Here is a 23,733-nt window from a genome sequence, read left to right on the forward strand (position 1 = left end):
TGATTACCCCTGGCATCTCACAAGTATATTCTAAAGGCAGAAATGTTTTTTATGTAATTTGGAAACTGCTGATGTCCATATTAATTCTTTATGGCAAGATTTAGATTTATTTATGCAACACTTCAGGCAAATAACAGAGTTAAGGGAGAAAAAGGAATTTTATTTTTATTAGAATAAAAAATTTGCAGCTGTTTAACAAAAAACATTGCTTTCTAATATTTCTGTTAATTATATCAGCGAAACTGCCGTGGTGTGGTGCTGTTTTCGGGTTTTTATTTGGTAACTTGTTGCTTTCTTATTATGGTTAGGATTTCCTTTTAATGCTCTGTCTCCATCTACCTCTTGATTTTCATTTATTTTTTTAATGTGCTCTCTGTTATGATAGTGACAGTATGGTGATTGTTTCAGTATCAGTTACCAAATTTTTTTTTTTATAGTATGTGTCCTTAGCAGTTAAAGGAATTATATTGTATTTTTCCCCTTCTAAGTTTTCAAGTATAGTTTTGTGCCTGTGTTTTGCTTGTATGTCTCTCTGGATATGAAGACTTGTAAATTTTCTTGCTTTTTTTGTAGGTTTTTTCAATTTTACTCAGTGGGCATTCTACCTATTTGCCTTTGTTGCTGCCAGTGTGGCAATAACAACTAAAACTATTATTGTCTGTTTTTGGATCTTAAAATGTTTTAATGACAACAAGAATTTGGGCTCAGCTGGTGATGCATTTCAGAACTACAAAAATTGACTATAATTGCAACAGAGCCTGTGATTGGATCTATGTTTATTATTAATATATAATCCTATGTCTAGGCATTTTTAGTTACTGATTAGCCAGATTTCCATAGAAATACAAAAGTGGGTAAGTTTAACCACAAAGCTGGGGTGATGTATTTGTAAACACTGTTGTAGTGAGAGCTCAGAAGCAGTCATGATATCCTATAATAAAGTCTGTGTGGCAGGACAGTGGTGTGTGCCTAAGGGTTTGTTACCATTAGCATATGGGCTCTTGAGAAGGAATGTAAAGACTCAACTTCCTCATGATGTAGACCACTTGGGAAATTTTTTTTTTACTGATGATTTACGTAATTCTTTTACCAAGGAAGGAACATAGGAGTATTTCCTGCTTTACAGATGAGTAGATGGAGTTCCAGTTGCTGAGTGACTAAATTGCTTCACCTGTCTAACAGATGTTCAATAAAACCCATTTTCTCTAATCTCTGCTGTGTGATTTGGTAGTAAGAAGGACTTGCAGTTGTTGTGGTAGTACCTTGCTTTAGGACAGAAGAAAGAATTCTTAAAATCCCCAGAGGAAGGCTACAAAACCTCATGAGTTCCCTAGCAGCAGTGTGCTGATGAAGTGGGAGTTCTTCATCTCCAGTGTGTAGTAGGTAGAGAACAGCTGTGGTTTATCAGGTCTGTGTTCCCATGGGCCTGGGAAGTAGTCATTGTGTATTCATTAATTCATCTCATATTGAATAAGCAGCCATGGAAGAGCACCTTTTCCATGTTTATTTTCTGTGATTCAAAAAATCTTAATGGTAGCTTCCTGAAAGCTTTCAAGAGTATGACAGAGATGATCATGTTCTTGCATGCTGTGCTAAGATGATAAATGGGCCTTCAAGGCACTCGGAAGGCATTTTAAAAAAAAAAAAAAAAAAACAACAAAATGGGAAATCCACTAACCTGACCTCAAAGAATCTGCTGGCTGGAGGAAAACCTTTGTGAGATAGGGAAATGAAAAATTAGTGGAGGTGCACTTGGATGCAGTATGTTTTAGACAGCAAGTGCATTGCTCACAAAGTTATTTGGACCTTAAATAACTTCGTATGTATGTATGTACATAACTAAAACCTGTTCTAAATAGACCATTTCTTTCCTTCTACCTCTCCAAAACCACGGATCATATTTCAGTGATTAGATTAATCTCTTTCAGGTTTGAGGTTCTTTCCTCCTTTTTTGTCACACATTTGCAATATGAAATATTTCATTTGACTAATTACCTTTATTTAATGACTAATCTGGCTTTATGCAAGTTCATTTGGATCGCTTCCTCTTTCTGACTTCAGGGTAGAATACTTATGTGGAATATAATGGCAAAGGAGGCTCCTGCTCCAGTCAGTTTACATTGTGTGGGCTGTGAGAGACTGAAGGCTCTGTATGAGACAATTCACTAGCTATGTGGTGGGATCTACATCCATCCATAGGTGTCTTTGTGTTAAATTTCTGTTTGTATTAAATTCAGAGATTCACTACCTGGGAACTGTAATATTATGGCCTTACAGGTTACAGAATCTTTCAAAATGCTGCTTCCACATTTTTTATTCAGTACCTTTATCAGCATAAAAGTTGTTGCTACAGAACCAAGGAGAAGATTTGAAAAGGAAATGATGAGGAAGAGAAGGTGATGCCTTGTGAAGGCTGACCTAGAAGAGAGGCTAGACAGAGCTAAAGAATGAAGTAGGTATTTATTAGAACGCCTCAGTGGTTACACCCTGGGCAGCACAAGAGCCCAGCCAGGGCTACACCCAAGATGAACCCAAAATGGTCACACAATGGACAACCGGGCACGGGGTCTCACACTTTTATAAGTTCTGGTCCATTAGCATATTGGAGTTAATTTTCCAATTACAGCTTTAGCCCATTAAGTCCCTTCTTGTTTTTCTCTCTTCAGTCCATCGCTCTCAGGCCTGAGATCTGGGTTGGCTGTCCTTGGTCCCCAGTTAGAGAAGGAATTGTTTTGTCTCCCTACTCTGTGAAGAGAGCTTACCATCCCCTAATATGAAGCCCAGACCCACACACTAAAGAAGCACAGAATCTGGAAAATAGAAAAGCTAAAACCTCAGGCATCAAAGGTGTGCATGAAGTTAGGGGGTGATAATTTGTTCTTCAGTTTCTTGCCTTGAATGAGTCTGAATGAAGATAACTTTTGACTGTGAAGGATCAGGACCAAGGAAGGCATTTTCCCAGGCCATATTGAAAGAGAGGAGGTGGCAAGTTGGTAACTCCCTCTGTAGTCTCAGCTTCGTTGAAGACTTAAAGTGTGGTTTTGAAGTCATAAGTGTGTGTAAATCATGGCCACACTGGAGTCACACACTAAGACAACAGAATTTCCTTCTTTGTAGACAGCAAGTGTTTCCATGAGTCATAGAATTAAATTAGCTTTTACTTGCCCTCAGCTCCTCAATCTTTTTTTTTTGTCACAAGGCTGACTGATTTTGATATCTAAAAAAAACCTGGCTCCAGTTGAAACTTACCTTGGATCAAGTATAAGGGCTCCCCTCTGTGGATTTTACTAGCATCAAGCATTGAGTGGGATTGAAGGCAACCTTTCTATGACAGGAGGACTGTCTTCTATAGAAACACCTATTTTTATAAAGCACATTAGGATTTCATATTTATATTGCCCTGCTCTTTTGTCAAACTTGATTAGAAATTGGCTGCTGGGTTTTAAGCACTGCTGTGGAGGAAGATAATTGAAGTGTGATCCCATAAATTTGATTTGCTTTAGGAAGCTATGAGGATAAAGTTTTTAGTACTTGCATTGGCAAAGAAAAAATGCACATATGAACAGCAGGAAATGGCTGCATGTGGGAATGTCTGAGCCACTAGAGAAGGCTGCAGGAGGAGCTGAAGTGGTCATTCTGGCAGGCAGGGATGGCTGGTATTAGTCAGGGCTGTCTGAAGGAGAGAGCTCTTACTTTTTTTGTTCCCCTGAATTGGTGTGTTTCATAGTAAATGAAATGTTGAAAGTCTTATTTTTTACTTTTCTCTTTCACAAGAGTACAGATTTTGAAGACTATTTTTTAGGATAGGTTGCCAGCATTTCAGAAATAGCCAGTATGGCAAGAAGGTAAACTCACTCTGGATGCTGAACTTAGACTTGGACTGCCCCCTTCTGCTAGCAGGGGTTAGAACTTGTTGTTAGTGCTCAGGAAAAAGGCTGTGGCACCCTTTACTGCCTTACCTGCTTCACTGGAGCTTGGTCACAGCCTTTACTTGCAGCGCAAATCTGTTCTTGAGGTCTGCTGTAAGTTTCCAATTGCTGAAATATCTCTTGGACTGGGTTCGTTTTATGCATTGAAACTGCAGTGACTATGGCTATGACAATGGCTATGTTTTGGGGCTTGTCCTGTTTCCAGAATTGGAAATAAAGGGTTTTAAAACCTGTAGACTTTGAAGTCTATTTGAATTAATGTAGGAGAATTGTTTTTTGTTAACACTTTGAGTTGTCTTAATGCTTTCCTGAAATCCACGTGATTTCACATTTAGACACTGCTGGATATAACTGAACATATGAGAGTTTGTAATTTTCTCAGTAAGAATTGTTTGATCTCACTCCAGCAAAAATGTTATGTGACATAATAGCTCTGAAATTGCTTGAGGCATTGAGAAATTACATTGCAGCATGAGGCTTGTTCTGCTGACTAAAATGTGGGGGGATTTAGCTTTTCTTTATTTTTTTCTTTTTCTTGTCCTCTTCCCTAGGAATGTTTCGGAAAAATGAAGACTTGACTCCATCACAGAGGTGTTTGGCTGTAAGGTAGGCTTTCAGACATTCTGCTTTGGGGATGTTTTGTGTATTTTCTTAATGCTCTGTGCAGTTTCTATGGCTCAGGTTCAAGACAGAGTTTACAAGCTCATGTAACAGATCCATGTTTTTATATATTTTTAGTTTAATTTGTACACCTGTTCTTCTGAAAAATATCACTAAGGAGTAGATTTTGTAGTTATTCAGGAAAAAAATATTCTAAGTTCTATGCAGTGTATGCAAATGAATGCCTTATCAGATAGGAGGCTAGTAAACAGTACACATATGAAGTAGCTGGTGAAGAAACATTGTTAAATTCGGTTTTTCACTATTTAACTTGCCTTTTCTCAGTTTTTTTATTCAGGACACTTGAAAATAGTATGTTGCTTTGGGAAAGAGAATGTTGAGACATTTGCTTTAATTGAAATTATTGCCAGTTAACCCAGACCTTTGTTTATTGATTCAATTGTTGAGGGAAAAATAGAGAACTTTATACAGTTGAACACTTAGGAAAACAGCCTTCCCTTTCCTTCCTCGGGCTCAGCTTCAGTCAAACACCTCTGCTGGGCAAGGAGAGACTCAGTAGAGTTCAGGAGGTCTGTCTCAAAATGCCCAGTATGGACTGGAAAGAAATGCTGTGTGTAGAATGTTTCAAACTGTGATTCCAAAAGACAGACAAACTGCTCTTGTCCATGTGGTTTTTACTGCAGTTAGAGGGAGCAATGGCATGGAGTATGACTTTTCCTACTGTGGAAATCCTGAAGAACTACACAATCCATCTCACGAGTTGCTTGTCTTTGAATTACAGACGCATGCCAAGTCTACTGGAGTATTTAAGTTACAACTGTAATTTCATGGGTATCCTGGCAGGCCCGTTATGCTCTTACAAAGACTATATTACTTTCATTGAAGGCAGATCATACCAACTGCAACAGTCTGAAGCAAATGGGAAGGAAGATACAAAGTATGAACAAACGGATCCTTCCCCAAATGTAAGATGTATGACTCTTGCAGTGCTGATGCTTATGGAATCATTGCATGGAAAGCTTGGTTTGCACTCTTCATTTACAGGCGTAACTGCTGAGCTGAATCTGGAGTTCATTCATCAACGGAATAGTTCCCTGTTCAAAAAGTTATATGCTTATTTTTTAAAGGCAGGTTTTCTACATGGATTCCAGTCTCAATCTTGTGGATAAAAGCAGATTAATTTGGAGCTTCCTAACAAGCTTATGTGGTAAAAAGCCATCTTTAAATTAAAACTGTTCATGCATGTTCACTTCAAAGCATATACTGTGCATAAAAAACCAGTCATATGTAACAAATTGAAAAAGTCATAGAAATAGTTTCATTTTTCATGCTTGCAGTCATGTAGTGAGGTATTAAAGGAGGATTTTGATCTGAAGGTGTAGTGAAAGATGTACTAGCCATAACACTATGAACAATACTTCAAGACACATAAGTCTTTTTTTTTCCTTTGGTTTATTATTGGAGAAGAGACCAAATGCATAGAGAAGATAATCCAGTTGATCATGCCTTACAGGAGAGATTGTATGACCTGAATTTAAATCAAAAGCTCACAAACTTGTTACTTTTAAAATTTAGTCCAATTAGGTTAATGCCCAGAGTATTGAATATTATTTTTTCACTCTTTTCATATTGTCTTAAATAGTAATGTATCAGGCATTTAAATTTACATGTGCCTAAGATAATTCTTACTTCACATAAGAGGCAGAATTATCATGGGGTCAGTTGGAACATTTCACATGGATGGCTTTTGCTAATTCCAGCTCCAGTTGCCCTTGTTCTGCTTATCTTGTGAGAACAGCTGTTGCTGGAGCAGATGGAGGCGTTCCCACATGTAGCTGCTTGTCTTGTCCTACCATCAGAGGTTATGGCCCCACAGCTGGGCCAGCAGGGAGTGCATCCTAATCACTTGGGGCATCTCCAACCACTTCCATCCTTGGAAAGTGGGTGAGGACTCTTTGCATGTTCCGTTCTACCCATCTTGTGTGATTGTGGTAACTTGCACAGCTGGAATCTAAACTCATGGCTAGAGGATGATAACACTTGAAGGAGCTCCACAAATTGACAGAGCATATGAGCTCACACAAGTGAGCTGTGAAACATAGGAAGGGTGAAAGACACAGAGAATTCCTTGTGTAGATCAGCATCACATGGCCCATGCTGTGCTTTGATGTGTTGTATTGACAAAGTCACAGGCACTTCTGTTTCTAAACATTGTTTTGGCCCAGTAAAGTCTTGTGTACTAAAATCCTATTTCTGCAGAAAAGTGTTATGTAGTAAAATTATTGCAAATGAATGGAGGTAAACCAGACCTGCTTGTATCAGTACTTCTGGACACACACCCACTGATTGCCTGATAGGACTTCCTGGCTTTTTACCACATAATCTTGCTAGTAATATGGACAAGGTCAATAGAAATAAATATATACCTATGATGGCTTCTTCTTTCAGGTAAGTAGTTTTCCTTAAAATTATTTGCTCTTAAGATGCTTGAAACTTTTGCAATTTATGCTGCATTAGCTTTTGACATAAAAACAAAGAGAAGCTGTTTATGCTCCTGATACTTCATCTCCCAACTGGTGTTAGAGAAATCTGGCTGCATTTTATAACACCAGTGAGTATTGTGTGCTTTTGGAGAAAGATGAATGACACAATTTTACTGCATTTGCTGTATCAATTAAAATACTCTTTGTCTTGTTCTAGAAGAGTGTTTAAATACCATTGACTTTATATTAGTACTTTAAATTTGTTATTATTTCAAGAAAAATAAATTTTTAGGTAACTCAAAAATTTGAAATGTAGTGGGGATCAGCAAATGTTAATGTCATAAATAAAAAAGAACTCTTGAGCTGAGTTACAGTAAGTTTCATTTCTTGTTAAATACAATTACATAACTGAAGTAGTTCATGCCAGCCTCCTCCTCTATACTGTGTGTTCACTGCATGATGTTAACTTGGATTAGTACTTTTGCTGTGTTCATTGCATGTTAAATGAATCAAGTCACCGTATTAAAACTTACTTCTTATATCCCTCCTATTGTGCCTTTTTGCAAGCTATCAGTTGTTGGTGCTCAAAGTGGTGTCAACTCTCAGAAATTAATATCTGTCTTTGTAAGTTTCTTTTTATTATGGCTACCCTTAAAATACAAGATTCCTGTCAGCAGATTCTGCTTTCTTGCTTATTATGCAGAATCTTCCTACAGGTTATAATGTTCTTGCTTAAATATCTGTAGTTTTTGTCTGAGGTACCAACCTCTCCAGAATAATGTGCTTTAATACGGTTCAAAATTATGTATTATGTACTGATTATTTATCAAATCAAGAACAAGCTCATTCAAATAAAATTTTTGAAGATTCGTCTCTACTTTTTTAAATCTATTTTTATATGTTATACATGTTCATGCAGTAACTTATTGCTAAAATTTCTGAGCTCTGTGAGTGTTTTACATTTATTTCTTCAATTAGAATGCTGCTCCTGAGCCCCTTTCTCCAATTAGGTATCTAGCTTTCAACCTAATTATATTCCCATCTAATTTTTTCACATCTAGTTTTGTCCTGGCACTGTCTTCTAGTTTAAGTACCTCCTTCCCTTCCCAGTGTTGATCATATTTCATATTTTTATACAGATATGCCCAGTTGTTTATCAAAACTGGATGAGACAGGTCTTTTTACCTTTTTGTTGTAAAATAATTTGTATTTTGTGCTTCTTCTGAAGTCAAAGTTATCTTGCATCTTATTGTCTTTTAATTCCTTAGCAGAACAGTTATTTTGCTATGTTGAAAACTTAAAAGAGTAAATGAAATGAAACTTCAAATTTCTTCATCCTTGTAAAAATCGACCGACCCTCCTACGTGACTGCATTTCAGTGATTTCCCATTTATGCCTTGGCAAAGGAAGGTTAATTAAGTAATAGGAAGTGAATTAATGTTTTACCAAATGCATTTCAATAGGTAATTGAAAAATTGAACAATGATTTTGTTGGTTTCAGTAGTTTGAGTCAGATAATTTGATTAGTCTGAAAATAACTTGTCATGAAAAAACAAAACAAAAAACCACCAAAGCCTACCAAACATACCACCACACCTTCCCACCAAAAAAATTTCCAAACAACAAATGCCTCCCCTCAAAATGCCAAAAAATTAGGTTTTGATCTGATTTGTTTCTCTAATCTGACTCAGCCTAAGGAGCACGAGCCAAACCTGCAGGGAAGGAGTGGAGCGAGGGCAGGACTCCTTTGCATTGCAGCCTGTGTTTGGCTTGGCCTTCAGAAACTCTGCTTAAACCAGTCTGGAAACAGCAGCTCCCCAGCTTTGTAGAGGTGGGAGATTTATTTCCACCACAGTTTTCCAAGGACACTGTTATCCCTGATTCTGATCCCTGTAAGTGCTATTAGCAAGCTGGGATTTATAATTATTGAGTGAAGTAGTGCAGTTAAAAAAAAAAAAAGTCGTGTTTATGGCAGAGTACTGTATGAGTTCATTTTTTTTTCTTAAAATAAATTTTCTTTAAACCCTGATGCTCTTTTGTAAAAGAGGTGTTTTCAACTCCACAATTTAGTTAAGAACCTTCAGAGAAATACAAAGTATATTTGGTGTTGAATAGGCAGGTGAGTGCCATCTAACAGTTTGCTAACAGAAAAATTGGCAAATAGAAGCAGTGGCACAAAGCAGGTCTTTGAACAGAGATAACATTATAAGTGGCCAAAACATTTTTTGAGACTTTGTGGTCATCTTCAGATGGAAAGAACCTATTTTATGTATTCATACTTAGGTTTTAATTTACATGTTACTGCTACCAGCTTATAAGTATTGTTCCTCTTGCAGAATTGAACACGACTTGCAATTATAACTTAGGCCTTAAAATTAAATCCTTGCAAATGTCTTCAGAACTTGGGGTGATGCCTTCTGATATTTACAGATACCAGATTTTTGCATTTGTCAGATACTGCATACCAGAATTAAAGATTCATTACTTGTAGTAGTAACTGATTTTATGAACATACATTTCTATTGAAGATCCTGAAGGTGTTAAGCCAACTGAACTTTCCTGCTGCTGTAGCAAAGAGAGAGATTATTAATAGTTCTGGAATAACAAAGGAACACTTAGAAAATTAATGCTCTTCACATTAAACTCTTGTAATAGAATAAAGTATTAAAATGAAGTTAATTAGAAAGCAAGTAGAAACAAATAATTAAGCACTAGCTTTAACCATTAATAGGTAGTTGCCTTCTGAATTATCTGGCTGATGTTTCATTTTAAATCGCTGGGATTCCTGATCCTCTCTGAGATGAGCCAAGTGAAATATATGCAATATCCAAAAATACCCTCACTGTTTTACAGCTTTTCCAAGTCTAATTCTTTAATCAATTTGTACCACTTCTTACATCTGTGCAAGTGGGTGAATCTTTGATACTGTGTGTCTTGCCAAAGTGTGTGCTTTCAGCTGGACATTTACTGCCCCATTCTGTATCATGGAAAAAAATTGCCCTTTATTTTGGAACTAGATGTTGAGCTGAACTCTCAGTGAAGCAGGATGTTATCTTTAAAAGTTTGGGTGGGTGTACTGGAAGCAGCACAGACAGATTCTGGTTATATTTTTGTTCAGATGCTTCAAAAAAAAGTAGATTGATTGTTTTCTTGTCAAGTTTAGTATCTGTATAATTGTAATGTAAAATAAAACAGTAATGTTTAAATATTGAGATTACATAAAATAAAAGCTTGAAAATTACATTTCAATGAATTAGCTCTCAAGCTTCTCTTGTTGGTGCTTGCTTTAGTGTGTTACTGGGGTCTTTCACAAAACATGGTGTCTGCCCTTCAGATGTGGATCAGACTAGTGACTTGGAGCAGCCAGTGTCAGGCATATATTGCTCTGTATATTTTATAACAGAACCTTAGAAAAGTTCTACTGAAGATACATACTCTTTCCTGTGGTGGTTATAGCAAAGCTGAGTTTTGAGAGAATTTGAGTAGGTCCTGTCTGAACAACACACTTGGACATATCTGTGAGCATATTATTTGTACCATTGGAGCTTGATCACTCTGATTGGGAAAACAGGTCTATCTAGAACTGATTGGCTGAACTTTGGGCTGAAATTCATAAATCATTTCAGTATTTTAGTTGGTTTAAAATTTAGATGCTTTGATAACGTAACAGAGATGAGTGATGTATTGAGTTGGGCAGAAATTGAACACCTGCATTATGCCAAAGGGTCCTGAAAAGCAACTGAAGTTTTGCCATTGTTCTGGAATCTCTGCAGTAATAATCTTACTTTGTCCTAGATTATATGTTTTGTGTTATGATGTCTTAACAATTTAATTGCTTCAGTAATTTGACAAGAAAATAAGAAAAAAAACCCTGACTTGCAACAGGTGCTATGGTTATTAAAAGGACTTTTAGAGACTCACTGTAGTCAGACTGGATTTATTGTGTTGACCATGGGAAGTGATGCTCACAACTTAATCAATATAACAATATTCCTTAAGTCGCTATAAAACAGATTTTTTAATAAACTATTTTAAAGTTGCTAGTATATATATTACTGAAAAATTAACATATGTATATGTTATAACTTTCCTTTATTTCCAAAAGATAAACAAAAAAAAGAAGCTTACAGAATCTCCCTTAAATTTTCAGATAGCTGTGGCACAGAAACTCTTGATCTGTGGGCTGTCCTTACTCTTCCACATGACTATTACAAAAACTTTGCCTGTGGAATACAACATTGATGATAACTTCAGAGCTACAGCATCATGGCCTGTAAGGTTTTTCTACCTGTATGTGTCTCTTATGGCTGCCAGACCCAAGTATTATTTTGCATGGACTTTAGGTAAGTACATGCTTAAAAATATAATAATAACCAAAAGAGTATTGATGAGTATCAAAGAGTACTGAGTCATCTGAGATGTGCACACTTAAGTGTGTATTAAAAAGTGCCAGTGCCCTCTTGAGGCCTTAGGAAAACCTGATTGCATTTAAGTCTTTCAAGGTGTTAAGTACATTGAATAGTGTCTCTCATTTTCAGAAACGATCACTCTCTTTTTGGCGAGTGATAGTGTTTCAATGACAAGTAACTTTAAAAAAAGAAAAAATAGTAGTAAATCTAGTCTGATGTATAATCCTTCTTTTTGTTTGTGTTTTTTAAAAACTTATTTTGATACCTTTATTTTTTGGCATATCTTCAAAGATAATTTTAACCTCTTTCTGTGGTTAGTTATCAGTAATTTTCTTGATGTTATTCAATCACAAAGGAAAATGAATACTTTGGAATTCAGGTACATGATACTGTTGTAATAGTAGGTGGCATTTTCAGAATTTGATGGGTGACACTTCAGTTTTAGCCTTTGTTTACTAAAAGTTTGAATGACTGGTGGGATAACATGCTTAGTAACTTATTTAAGACACTTGAACAGTTTAAAGAATATGTTGCATTTCCGTTCATGTTGCTTGTAAAAAAACAACGTGTACAACAGGAAGATGTTTTATTTCAGTAAGCTGACATCTTGAAAGTGGCTCACACAACAGATTTCATCAGCTTCCTCCTCCTCTCCAGTTTTACATATTAGTCTGATAGTTCTTTTGAGAGAAAATCTGTGGGAACAATGCAATAAAGAAAGCTTTAGGGTAGCAGAGCAGCATGACTCATTTACAGCTGCTGGTTTCATTCCTGGTCAATGAATTAAATGCTTTCAGCTTGTCTGGATAGAGTAGTTCTGGGGCTTGCTGTGGAAATAAATACTTTTGAATATTGTGCTCTTATACACCCATATCATCATCTATAAATAGTAGTTGTCATCTGAAAAGCGAATAATTTCAGTTGAGCTTTTTTTTGCCTTTAATACTTCAGGTGGATTCCTCTTTGTGCGCTTGCTAGCAGTGTAGAGCTAGCATTCCTCTGGTAAATACCAAAGAAAATAAACGATGCCAACTCTGTACTTCTAGTTTGTTAGCCTTCTTTCTTCCACTTGTCACATCTAAACTTGTAATGGTAGGAGTAGAATGTGACGGGCTTTAACAGTTTTACTGGATGTCACACCTTTGAGTTGTACATTTCTATTCTTTACACTTAAAAAAAATGTTAATGAAATTAATTGCTTAAAATGAATACTAAAATGCTGGTTAATAAAATGAGCACTTAATCTAGTTACAGTCTTTGCATTCTAGCTTGCAAAAGATGATGGAGTTTGTGTTTCCAGCTGTTTCTAATTGAGCGTGAAACTATTGCCCAGTATTTGAAGTTGGCATAGCAACATCAGATGTAAGGCAGCAAATTTTGTTACTTTCAAAGATGTTTTTAAAAGAAATTTCAAAAGGAAGTAAAAATATTATAAATTCAAAGACATGTCATTTCCTTGTGTGTGGCCATCCTAATTTGGAAAATACAGTTGAGGAAATGTTAGTGTCTGAACTAACAAAGCTCAGACAAAGCTGATGAGTGACGCTGACAGGCAGTAGAGATCCCTTGTATTTTCATGCATAGTCCAGATGACAGTAGCAGCTTTTTCTCCTTGGGAAAAATATTGTTTGCTTGGAACGTCTGACCTTTGACATGCACTGTAAACACTTCACATTCAAAGGTGTTGTAACAGTGGCCTTGTGCCATTAGTGGAAGTTTGACGAGCTCTGCATTCCTTAGAAAATTACTGGTTTTGTCTGTTAGGTTTGTGCTGCTCTCCGTGGGGTGCTGTGAATGTGCACCTGCATGGAGGGAATCACACAATTTAATCTTTATGCTTTAAGCATCACTGTTGCTGCATAATGAAGACCAAAGACATGCATGTGAACATTGAGCTGCTGTTTCAAATCATTACAACCAGCTACTGTTTTGTAGTCTTGATGCATCTCATTGAGTTTGTTTTTCTGTCTGATTGCTCAAGCAAGTCTAAGTAGGTGGTATGGGAGACAGGGAACATCTGTACTGTGAAGTAGCTAGTGCTACCTCTCATTCTTATGCTTTTGTGCAAGTTTTTGAATTGGAGTCTAGTGTTGCTTGGATTTGCTTCTGTTTGTTCAAGTGATCCTCAATATTTAAGAGAAAAAATAAATGTATTCTTTAAAACACGATAAATGTTTTTAACAAACTACACGTTGTGTGATGCACAATTTGTAATACAGACAGTTTATAATTAATTTGTTTCTTCCTGTCTTATTGCAGCAGATGCAATTAATAATGCAGCGGGGTTTGGCTTTAGAGGCTACGATAAAAATGGAGGTACACGTTGGGATCTAATATCAAACCTGAGAATCCAGCAAATAGAGGTTTGTTTCTGGTTCTTTAAAAAAAACCCACATGCCCATGTAGGTAGTTACTCTTAATTTCAGTAACTTTTCCTACATATTTGTTCCTTTAGATAGTGAATATGTTCTAAGTCAAAAATTATGTGTTCACACCTTTATAAAAGGGTGGAAATAGTCTGTTTTGAACATGTTCTACTTGTCAATTGACTTCCAGAATATTCTGTGCTTAGAAGTAGTTGAGTAAATAACTTCTTCAACTCATCAAATATGGGTGGGAGGATTTATAATTTATACACAAGAATTATGAAACACATTGTGATACACGGCAATTATGGAAATAATTAGTTTGTTTTACTTTACAGTTTTCCACAAGTTTCAAGATGTTTCTTGATAACTGGAATATCCAAACAGCTCTTTGGCTCAAAAGGTATTTATTTCTTAAAGGAATTTTTTTTCCACTGAAGTTTCTGAGATAAATATTTCTTTGAAGATGGTATAACATTTGAAGCTAACTCCCACAAAATTTCACTTGTGGAGGAGATTCTTCTTGTAATACTTGAAGTAAAGCCTCTGAGTTTAGGACTTCTCTCTAAGTGTAAACTATCAGGTTATGATAGAATCTGTTTTTCTTCATGTGCCATAGAGAACCTAAAACTGTTAATCTGTGGAGGTGTCTTTTATCCCTCCCTTAGCATTCAGCCAGTGCATGTTGCTGAGAGCAGCAGGCAAAGTGTCCATCTCAGCCTCTGAAGGCTCTGCATGATTTTTAGCCACAGAGTGATACAGGAATTTCCGTATGTTCTGTGAGAGAACTTTCTGTGCTCCTTCCATTATGAATGTATGACAGACATCAAACCCTACAATGTGCTGTCAGCAAAAATTCCAAATGACTTTCTCCCAGCTGCACTCTTTTTCCTTGTCTGGGGCCAGGTACAGTGCCCTGTGAATTACATCATTCTGCTTCTTTGTGGTAAGGAGAAAGTAGCAGTGTTCTTGAGTAGCTCATGGGTGTTGTTTCCCTTCTTCCAGTCAGACAGTTGAGTTTTCTCCTATCCACAGGTGCAAATTTAACTGAAACCCCTATCTTGGAATTTACCTCTTATTCTAGGATAGCTGACAACTGGATGTCTCTTCCATAAAATTTCTTCATAGTATTTTCTCTTTCTTCCATAATTTCATCCCTAAATATTTTGCTCACCCAGTTTAAAAAAGAAATTGAATTTTATGTGATTATTCTGGTTGGCTCAATAGTCAGTGGAATCTATTGCTAGGACAGTCAACAAAAAATTGAATGTCTGCAGGTATTGAAATGTAACATTTCAGAAACGGAATATGTAATTTAGCTGTTTTGATTTAGTTAGAGAACAGAAGTTTAACAGTATTAAAACATAATAGGACTTTCAAATCTCCTAAACAGAATGATTTTAAACAAAAATTATTAGTGAAGAAGCATAATATTTCTGTTAAAAATCAAAAGAAAAAAATGCAAGTCAATTGCTCAGGGTGATGATAAAAGAAGATGTGAAGAAAATTAAAGCATCTCTTTTAATAAGTATTTTTAAAACAATAATAATAGAATACTTGGGGATGGTGTAAATTTATTCTGTCAAAGTGAAAGGGTGTGGAAAGGTGGATGTTCTGTGAAAGTTTTGTTGCAAGTAAAATAGGTCCATAAACATCGGTAGAGAATGTATACTTGTTGAATGTATACTTTGTTACTAATCATTTGGTTAGTTGCAATGCTCCAACAATTTGCATAGAGGACAAACTCATGGATTACTTTAAACATCCACTTTTAATAACTCACTTTTTTTACCCTTTATAGAAGTACCTAAAACTTCAGCCATTTATCTCACATGAAAACCAGACATTAGCATTTTTTCTGTTCTTTTCTGAAAATCGTAGAAACAGAACCATCAGAACCAGCCGTTAAAGCCTGATTGTGGTAAAAAACAAACTTGTAAAAAACACAGTTAATGGAGCTACAGATGACAAAGAGGTTTAGTAAATATTTAATGTAGATCATGGTATACAGCAATTTAAAGGCATTATTGTTACAAGCATGTAAGCTAAAATAGATATTTATATAGTAGCATATATCAACAATATATAGCATTAAAATGTTTCCTGCCTGGGAAAGCTGTTATGTTCCCCTCAGCCTGTTCTTTCTCTTTTCCAAAGAAACCATCTCATCCCATTTGTCTTTGGTCATGTTTGCAAAACCTCTGTGGTTCTTGTTGCTCAATTCTGACAAACCTCCTGTCTTCTTAGAGTAGATGTAGTACTTCTGCTAAGACCTTCAAGATTTTTCCCTGGCTTTTTAGGGGCAGAGAAGATTAATTTGAGTGGATTAGTTATAATTATTTTCTTTGGGTAATATTGTGATGTATCAGAAAGGGTGTTACCTGTCTTTTTTACAGCAGCAATCTACTGTTGATTCATGCTTAGCTGATACTCAGTGTTTCATACTGTTGATCCATATTCATACTCAGCTACACTTTTTGAGTAATGTTACAGGAATGGTATTGGTTTGTGTCTTCCACTTTTCTTGTTAGATGTTCTATGCTTTGGACTTCATCTTGTTGATTTCAGAACATCCTTCAAGTCTGCCAGGATCATTTTGAATTCTAGTGCTCTCTACTAAGAAAACAATGCCAATCTCATCCATCCCACCTTCCACCTCAAAAAAGGAAGGGAAGACAAGGTGGAAGAAATACTTCTCAGTCTACCACCTAAGTTAGTAAATACATCATAAAACCAGACTGCAGACAGTACCTTGCTGAACAGTTGATGCATCTTACCACTTATAGAGCATTATGGATAACCTGAACCACCTATATTTGAATAGATTTTCTCAACCTGTTGTGATGACCATATTTCCTTCATTTGTTTCTAGGATTGTCAAATGAAGTATTTGAACATGATTTATTATTGCTAAATCCATGGGAGCATTTAAGTTTACTTTTTACTCTTTGAAATTGAAATCTGAGGAATTTTTTTGTACTGTTTTACCTCACTTGCATTGATACAGCTGAAATTTGGTTAGTTAATTTAGTGAGTTTTGTTTGCTCCTGAATGCTTTCCAGGGATAATTTCAGTACTTTAAATCACATAAAGATTGAAGACATATATCACTTTATTAATGAGGTGTAATTAGCCACCAGTCATAAACATTTAGAATTAATAGCAGTATTAGAACACATAACATTTCATTTCATTTAGTGCTTTGGTGTAATAGACATTTTTAAACACTCTTCTGCAACTAATCTCAAGCAGATTAAAAAGCACACATGTATGTACACAATTACATGTGAACTGCACCTTCTCTTCTGAGGATGGATGGGATACAAAACCCTGCTTGCATGCACTGCCTTTGGGAGATGTGGGTGCTCCAGCTTGGTGTGAATCTGGTGATTTCACATGCCCCCTAGAAAAGCCTGGCACAAATCCATGTGCCTGCAGCTGACAGGGATGAGACACTGGCATGATGCACTGCACTGACAGGCCCCTGTCTGGATGCAGCTACTCTGTGTCTACCAGGGATGCTCTGTCTTGGCCAAGACAGAGGTCATTGTGTTGGTGGGGTGACTTCTGGCAGTGTCAGCTGAGGTTTTGATGAAAAGTATTTTGCTCTAAGATGTCTCTGACTCGGTGCACATTTTCCCAATGCTTTGCTACTCCTGAGGCTGATAGATTCATTGTCCAAAATGTCTCGATTTACTATTCAGCCTGGCCAATGTGGCTTTTCTCTTTAAGGTGTTTTGAGCAAATGACCTCAGACAGTTTTAAGTATTAGGCCAGCCCCATGTTCTCATCTTAATTGCCACTGTGAGTGAAGCCCTTTAGCAAGAGGGGGTTGTGCACATATCCCACTGAAGATCTCATAAGATAAAACTTACCACATCTATTTGACTGAAATAAACTAAATTAGGAAATTACACTTTTAATCTTCCCCTATTCAGATCTTGTCTTTTTGCCTTCTGTTCTTCAACACAGACTACATCAATAGGTTTCAGTATTCTTTATGTGGAAGTTGCAGTAGTTAGATTGGTAGTGGATGTTGTGGCTCTTGGTATCATTAGCTTGTCATCTTTGAATAACAGATGTGCATTCTCTTCTCTCTCTCTGTTACTTGCTGTGTGGTTATAAAACCTTTTTACATATTCATGTCTATAGCCTTTTTAGTTAAAACTCATTTTTGTATGTTAGCCATAGATTTGTGCTCATGCATGCTAGTGGTGTTTATTTTTGCTTTGTTAGTTTGTATCTGTTTCCATATTTCCTATTGCTTTTTTGGTTTTCAGATCATTAAAGGCATTAAAGAACTCTTGATGAAGCCATATCAGGACTTTACCATGTTTCCTATCATTCTTCCACATCATGATGGTTTGTCATTGTGTCACATAATGTTGTCTTCTAGAAACCACCTTTCTTGGATTCCTTTTTCCCTTCTTCCTTCTAGAATTCCTTATTATAGGATGTTGCCTAGTAATTCAGTCTCAATTTTAAAATAACAGAGTTCAGCATTCTCCTTATTTAATACTCTCTCAGCACTAGAGAATTTATTACAATTTCATTGTCATGCTCACCTAATTGTGTCACACAGACACTTTTTCAACTGTAGTTTCTTTATTATTCAAAATTGAAGGTAGTTATTTGTTTTCCCCTGTTCCTATAAGCTGCTCTTATTTCATGGAAAACATACCTGACTCATCCCAAGAATCTGGCAGTGGTTTGTGCCTTCCAGTGCAGCTTTTCAAACACATTCTTTGATGGCTCAAGATCCCTTATTAATGCCAAAACTCATCTTTAGATGCTTGTGTATCACTTCATTAGGAATAAGGACAATGTGTGATGGCACTGAGCACAAGTTTAGCACTGAGGGCTGGAATCAGGAGCTGTGAATAGCTTTAAGTATTTTTTTAAGCCATAATATAGTGACAACACCATTAAATAATAGAAAACTGCAATTGCATTGAAACTTCTTTGTTGGAGATGAAACTGGTAAAAGTATAAATGATAGCTGGGAAGACTGGGTGATTTGTTTCATGTTACTTATCTTGATTTGTTTCTGACTTGCTAGAGTGTGCTATGAGCGAGCCACCTTCAGCCCAACGATCCAAACCTTCATTCTTTCTGCCATCTGGCATGGGGTTTATCCAGGATATTATTTAACATTTTTAACAGGAGTACTAATGACATTAGCAGCACGAGCTGTAAGTACCAACCAAGTATCTTCTTAAATAATAAGTTTTGTAAAAGCAAATTGATCATGTTCATTGCTCCAAAGATGCCCTTTACTGTTGATACACAATCTGTCTGATAGTGGTGTTTACTTTTTTTGCTTATGAGAACAATGGGAATGATTAATGAAAAGGAGGACTTGATTGGTGGAAGCAAACAAGACTATACACAGCCTATAACATTTTTGTGGCACCTTTGTATCTTTTGTGGAAGCTCTTCCTCTGTATTAACTGTTAGCATGGTACTGTTAGCATGCTGAACAGGTTGATGTTAACTAAAATAATTTTGAAAAAATCAGTGATGATGAGTAGCTTATTTGGTTGTCAATGCTATATATTTCTAGGGTCTGCCTCATCCCTAATTTCTCTCCAGTACTATTGTAAGGATGATAACTAAAGAATGTTTCCCCTCAAGCAGCACATAAAAATCTCCAGTGCAGTTACTATTTCAAGTTGGTCAGCCAGTAGTGCAGCCACATTAACAAGCTTTTGCAGTTGCTATTCACAACCATATGGAGACAGCAAATCTGCCAAGAAATCTCTCACTGTTCTGCCTGAGAAAGCTGTGTAAGAACAGAGACAGGTTTATCAGTCAGTCAGTGGAAAAGAGGAGCAAATTGCACATCAGATCAGAGCAGCATAACAGCACTTTTTTTGTTGTAAGAACCAGGAGAGTGAGAAATGAAGCAGACTGCTCTGTGGTTGCTGTAATAGCTAGGGGAAGGTTGTGCTTCAGATTTAGATTGCTACTACATCAATAAAACAAATGCTTCTCTTTTTTTCACGAGATATGGGTATAGTCCTTGTTTGACAGAACTGACTCCTTTCTTTACAATAGATACAGCTTTCTTCTTCTTCCAGATCTATCACAGGGAACTTTTGACATTTTTTGACATTTGTCAGCCAGGGGCTGGAGCAAAAGCCAAGGTTCTGGGACAGTTCACAGATAAAACTTGTTTACTTAGTGAGATGAGTCCAGTAAATTGGAGTGCTCACTGCCCTTCATCCTGGGCTAGACTATATTGTATTCATGTTTCCTAAGTATCTATCAATAGGCTAGTAAAAAAACGTTTTCAGTTTCTGTACCAACAGATACTTAATATTAACTAAGATATGTTAGAGCATATTTGTTATTTAACTCTACTAGCCTTTAACTGCAAAGTTTGGCAACAGTGATCCACACTTTGTTCTGTTATGCCTAAGCATGTATCCAACTTATTTTACTGCCTTTAATCATTACAGATTTCATAACTGGGTGTTTACTAGTGGCAGCCATAGATTTGTGTTAAAAGTTGTTTTCCAAGTCCTAAAATACAAGATTAGAAGCAATTTTGTGAAGCTTCATCTGGGTTCCACAGAACTCAGGAACAAGTCCTTGCATGTGACCATAGGAATAACTAGAGGGAGATGGCAGAATGAAGGGTATGTAGCTAGAATTACTTGTTTGACTTAGCTTAACTAAGAAAAGACTGAGTGGGAATGTGGTATCTACAGGGCAATTAGAAGAGGAAGAATAACTAGAAGAGTCAAAAAGAGTTTTTTATGTAAATAATTAAATCAGCAGGATCTAGCTACGGATATGTTCTTTGGAACGAGGAGTTCTAAAGAAACTGAGGGTTAAGGAAGCTGAACAGTGTACTCTGGTGTGCAGCTTTTTTACAGAGAGCACTGCTTCAGTGCAGGTGACTGGGAGGTGGCAACTGTGATATCAAGTTGGGGTCAAAGGCTGAACTGAGCCCATCTTGGTTTGTCAGCATGTAAGAGTGTGAGCAAGGATAACAGTTCAGTCAAAGGAAAGAGAGGCAAAGATTTACTGATGTCTTTACAATTATAGACTTAAATAAAACTGAACCCAACCCTATGTGGGATTTGGAATTGGGTCTTTTAAATACTTCTGGTATTAAACCTTTTGAGCAGAATTTTAGAACAAAAGAAGATTCAGCATAGAAATTTGAGTAATTTTGTAACAATCCCACTTAATTGATCCCACTTAACTTGAAGTTAAGAATCCTGAAATACGTAATTAGAACTGATATTTTGTATATTCTGATATATACCCTACTTTCCTTAAAATATATTTTATTAACAAGTGTATGAAAATGACTTACTATGTAGAAGCTTTTGTCAGAAACATTCTGGCCTTCACTTACTGCAACCCTCTATATTTACAGAATGGCTTGATAGAATACAATGTCTTCCTCATTCAGACAAGCAGTGCAAATTTGCATTGGATTTAGTGTAGGATTAATTTACTTAAATTCTGTTTCAATTAATAAATGCTTAAATTCCCATGCTGAATGAATTGCAGGGAATTTGAGCCTATTCTTCTTGAAGTTGATAGGCATTTTGAATAGTTCAAAGATATTTGACCAAACTGTAGCACGTAAATTCATCCTATGACTTTTGTGTCAATGCAACAAATTGAGCTCTCAGGGTTTATTCCTCAGCTAACTTAGTATTACCTGCTTTTTCAGATAAGAAACAATATCAGACACTATTTTGTTGAATCTCCTGCTGTTAAACTATGTTATGATATTGTAACATGGATGGCAACTCAAGCAGCAATAAGTTACACAGTTGTGCCATTTGTACTGCTCTCTGTAAAACCCTCTTTCACCTTTTACAGGTAAGCACATTCTACCTGTTTCCTTTTCTTTCACTTGGAATAGAAGTATTTTCAGTGGCAGAGGATTTCTAAAGCTATTTTAGTGATACGATTCTAAGATTGATTTGTAGCTGAGTGAACTGTATTTCTAGTGCTTGAACAGTGTGTCTTGTGCTGCTCACACTTTCTTGTCATAACAGACTTATTTTTCAGGGGTAGGGGAAAAAACCCAGACAAAAACAAAACCAGAGGATACCTTTGAAATTACTATTTGCCCTTGAACTATTTCATAGCAAGACTAGATATTAACTTCCCAGAAATAGCTTGTGAAAAAAGTTGAAAGCAGACTTCTGTTCACTTTATACCTTGTTACAGTCCTAAATAATGTGAGAGGAGACTTAATTTCTAATTTTCTCCGTATTTTACTTTTCTTAAATGAAATACTAATGTTTTCATATCTTATGTGCAAAAGTATATCTGTTAGAGTGGCTACAGTTTCATTGATTTATTATTTCTGTTTGTTTTTTAGCTCCTGCTATTTCTGTCTTCATATTGCCAGCATCCTGGTGTTGTTGGTATTTCCATTGAAAAGAACTCAAAAAGGAAGTAAAAAGCATGAAGGTGTCCAGCCTGTGTGGTCCAGAAAACTAGAAGAAGAAAGTCTTTTGCAAAAGAACAATTATTCCACAACAAATAATAGTTTCAGTCAGAAAGAAGAAATAACCTGCAGATATCAAGCATTAAAACAGTGATTGAGGAAATACTATGATGAATATATTTTGTATGTTTTCAGAAACCCATTTTTAGCACCTTTTAAAGGGGTTTGTATTTGTTTGCAAAGATATTTAGTAAGAAAAGAATGCATTACCTAGGAAAATCACATACAATAGCAAGACTGGAAACAAAACAAATTAACCCCTCCCATGCCATGTCCCTGTGGGTCACGCCTTATATGAAGATATTACCATTATTTCAATGGGCACTCAGGACTTGCAACGTATGTCCATAGGGTCATATGTGTGCCCTTTGCTGAATGTACGTTGTGTATCCCAAGGCACTGATGGGGTGGAATAAAATTGTGTCAGTCTAGGATTAACAAATGGAAATTAATTTTTCCAACTGAATGACTTGCCTTAAACCCTCTATTTACTGAAATATTGTTTCTAAGTGGGTATTTCAAGTTTGATTTTATGTGGAAAGTATTTCAAATATATAACACTATGTGCTATAAAGAAGATAATGAGAGGAAATGCAAAGTCACTAGAAGACTTTGGAGTCTTTCAAAGGGAATTGCAATAAGCATCTCAGTATTTGGAGGGTTTTCTTATCTCAAACCTTTAGAGTACATTACAGAACTGTAAACATTGATGCCAAATTATAGTTAGGTTTCTTTGATAAAGAGTATAATTACTCTGAGTGGATTTAAATGGCCCTTCTGAATGGATTAAAAACACCTAAAGAGTTACCTTTTCCATGGATTGATAGCTCTAATGTAGGTTTCTTTTACTTTAAAGTACCTAAACCCAATAATACACTGCCAAGCGGGCTTTGCAGCCAAAGGGGGAAAGACAGCCACAAGGCATGGAAGACAATGTGCAAGCACTGGGATTTCAATGAAAGTGCAGTTTTGCCCTTAAATACCATAAATACTTGTTCTAGAATAGAACTGTTTTACAAAAAGTAATTTTTAATACTTAAAGTTATTTTGAATTTTCAGGCATCAGTTAGTTGATGATGCTTTCAGTATAAAATAGCAAAATTACCTTGAAGCTCCAGCACACTGGTAGTCAAACATGAAATGACTATCACAACCAATTTCTATATGCTTGATAATTGATAAATCTTTATCCAAAGAAGTGTGTGAATTTGAGGAAAAGCTTTTTCTTTGAATTAGAATTTTAGATGCAAATTTCATGTCATATTTCTGGGTAACAGAATGAAAGAAAGAAATCCTTCAGAACATCTGACTGTCTGAATTATGGAAGTGTGTCAAGGAAACAATGTAGTGGTTATATCTATTTCCAATCATTCATCGTGATGATGGTTAGTGCTAGAGTACTACTGTTAAAGGGCTACATTTTAATTGCATATATTCTGTATT

At 36.1% G+C, this 23,733-nt stretch overlaps 1 protein-coding gene across 1 annotated transcript in view; it reads left to right on the forward strand.

The window, feature by feature from the left end:
* Nucleotides 1-22,742, forward strand: part of MBOAT2 (membrane bound O-acyltransferase domain containing 2) — an 87,350-nt gene extending 64,608 nt beyond the window's left edge. The window contains exons 6-13 of the mRNA XM_041477923.1: nt 4,481-4,535; nt 5,332-5,515; nt 11,184-11,376; nt 13,702-13,805; nt 14,147-14,211; nt 18,868-19,000; nt 21,502-21,653; nt 22,162-22,742. Coding sequence (XP_041333857.1) covers nt 4,481-4,535; nt 5,332-5,515; nt 11,184-11,376; nt 13,702-13,805; nt 14,147-14,211; nt 18,868-19,000; nt 21,502-21,653; nt 22,162-22,384 — 1,109 coding nt within the window. The 3' untranslated portion in view covers nt 22,385-22,742. The remainder of the gene's footprint in view (nt 1-4,480; nt 4,536-5,331; nt 5,516-11,183; nt 11,377-13,701; nt 13,806-14,146; nt 14,212-18,867; nt 19,001-21,501; nt 21,654-22,161) is intronic.
* Nucleotides 22,743-23,733: the final 991 nt, after the last annotated feature.

This window comes from Pyrgilauda ruficollis, unplaced genomic scaffold (assembly GCF_017590135.1).
Source record: "Pyrgilauda ruficollis isolate IOZ18807 unplaced genomic scaffold, ASM1759013v1 scaffold42, whole genome shotgun sequence".
NCBI lineage: Eukaryota > Metazoa > Chordata > Aves > Passeriformes > Passeridae > Pyrgilauda > Pyrgilauda ruficollis.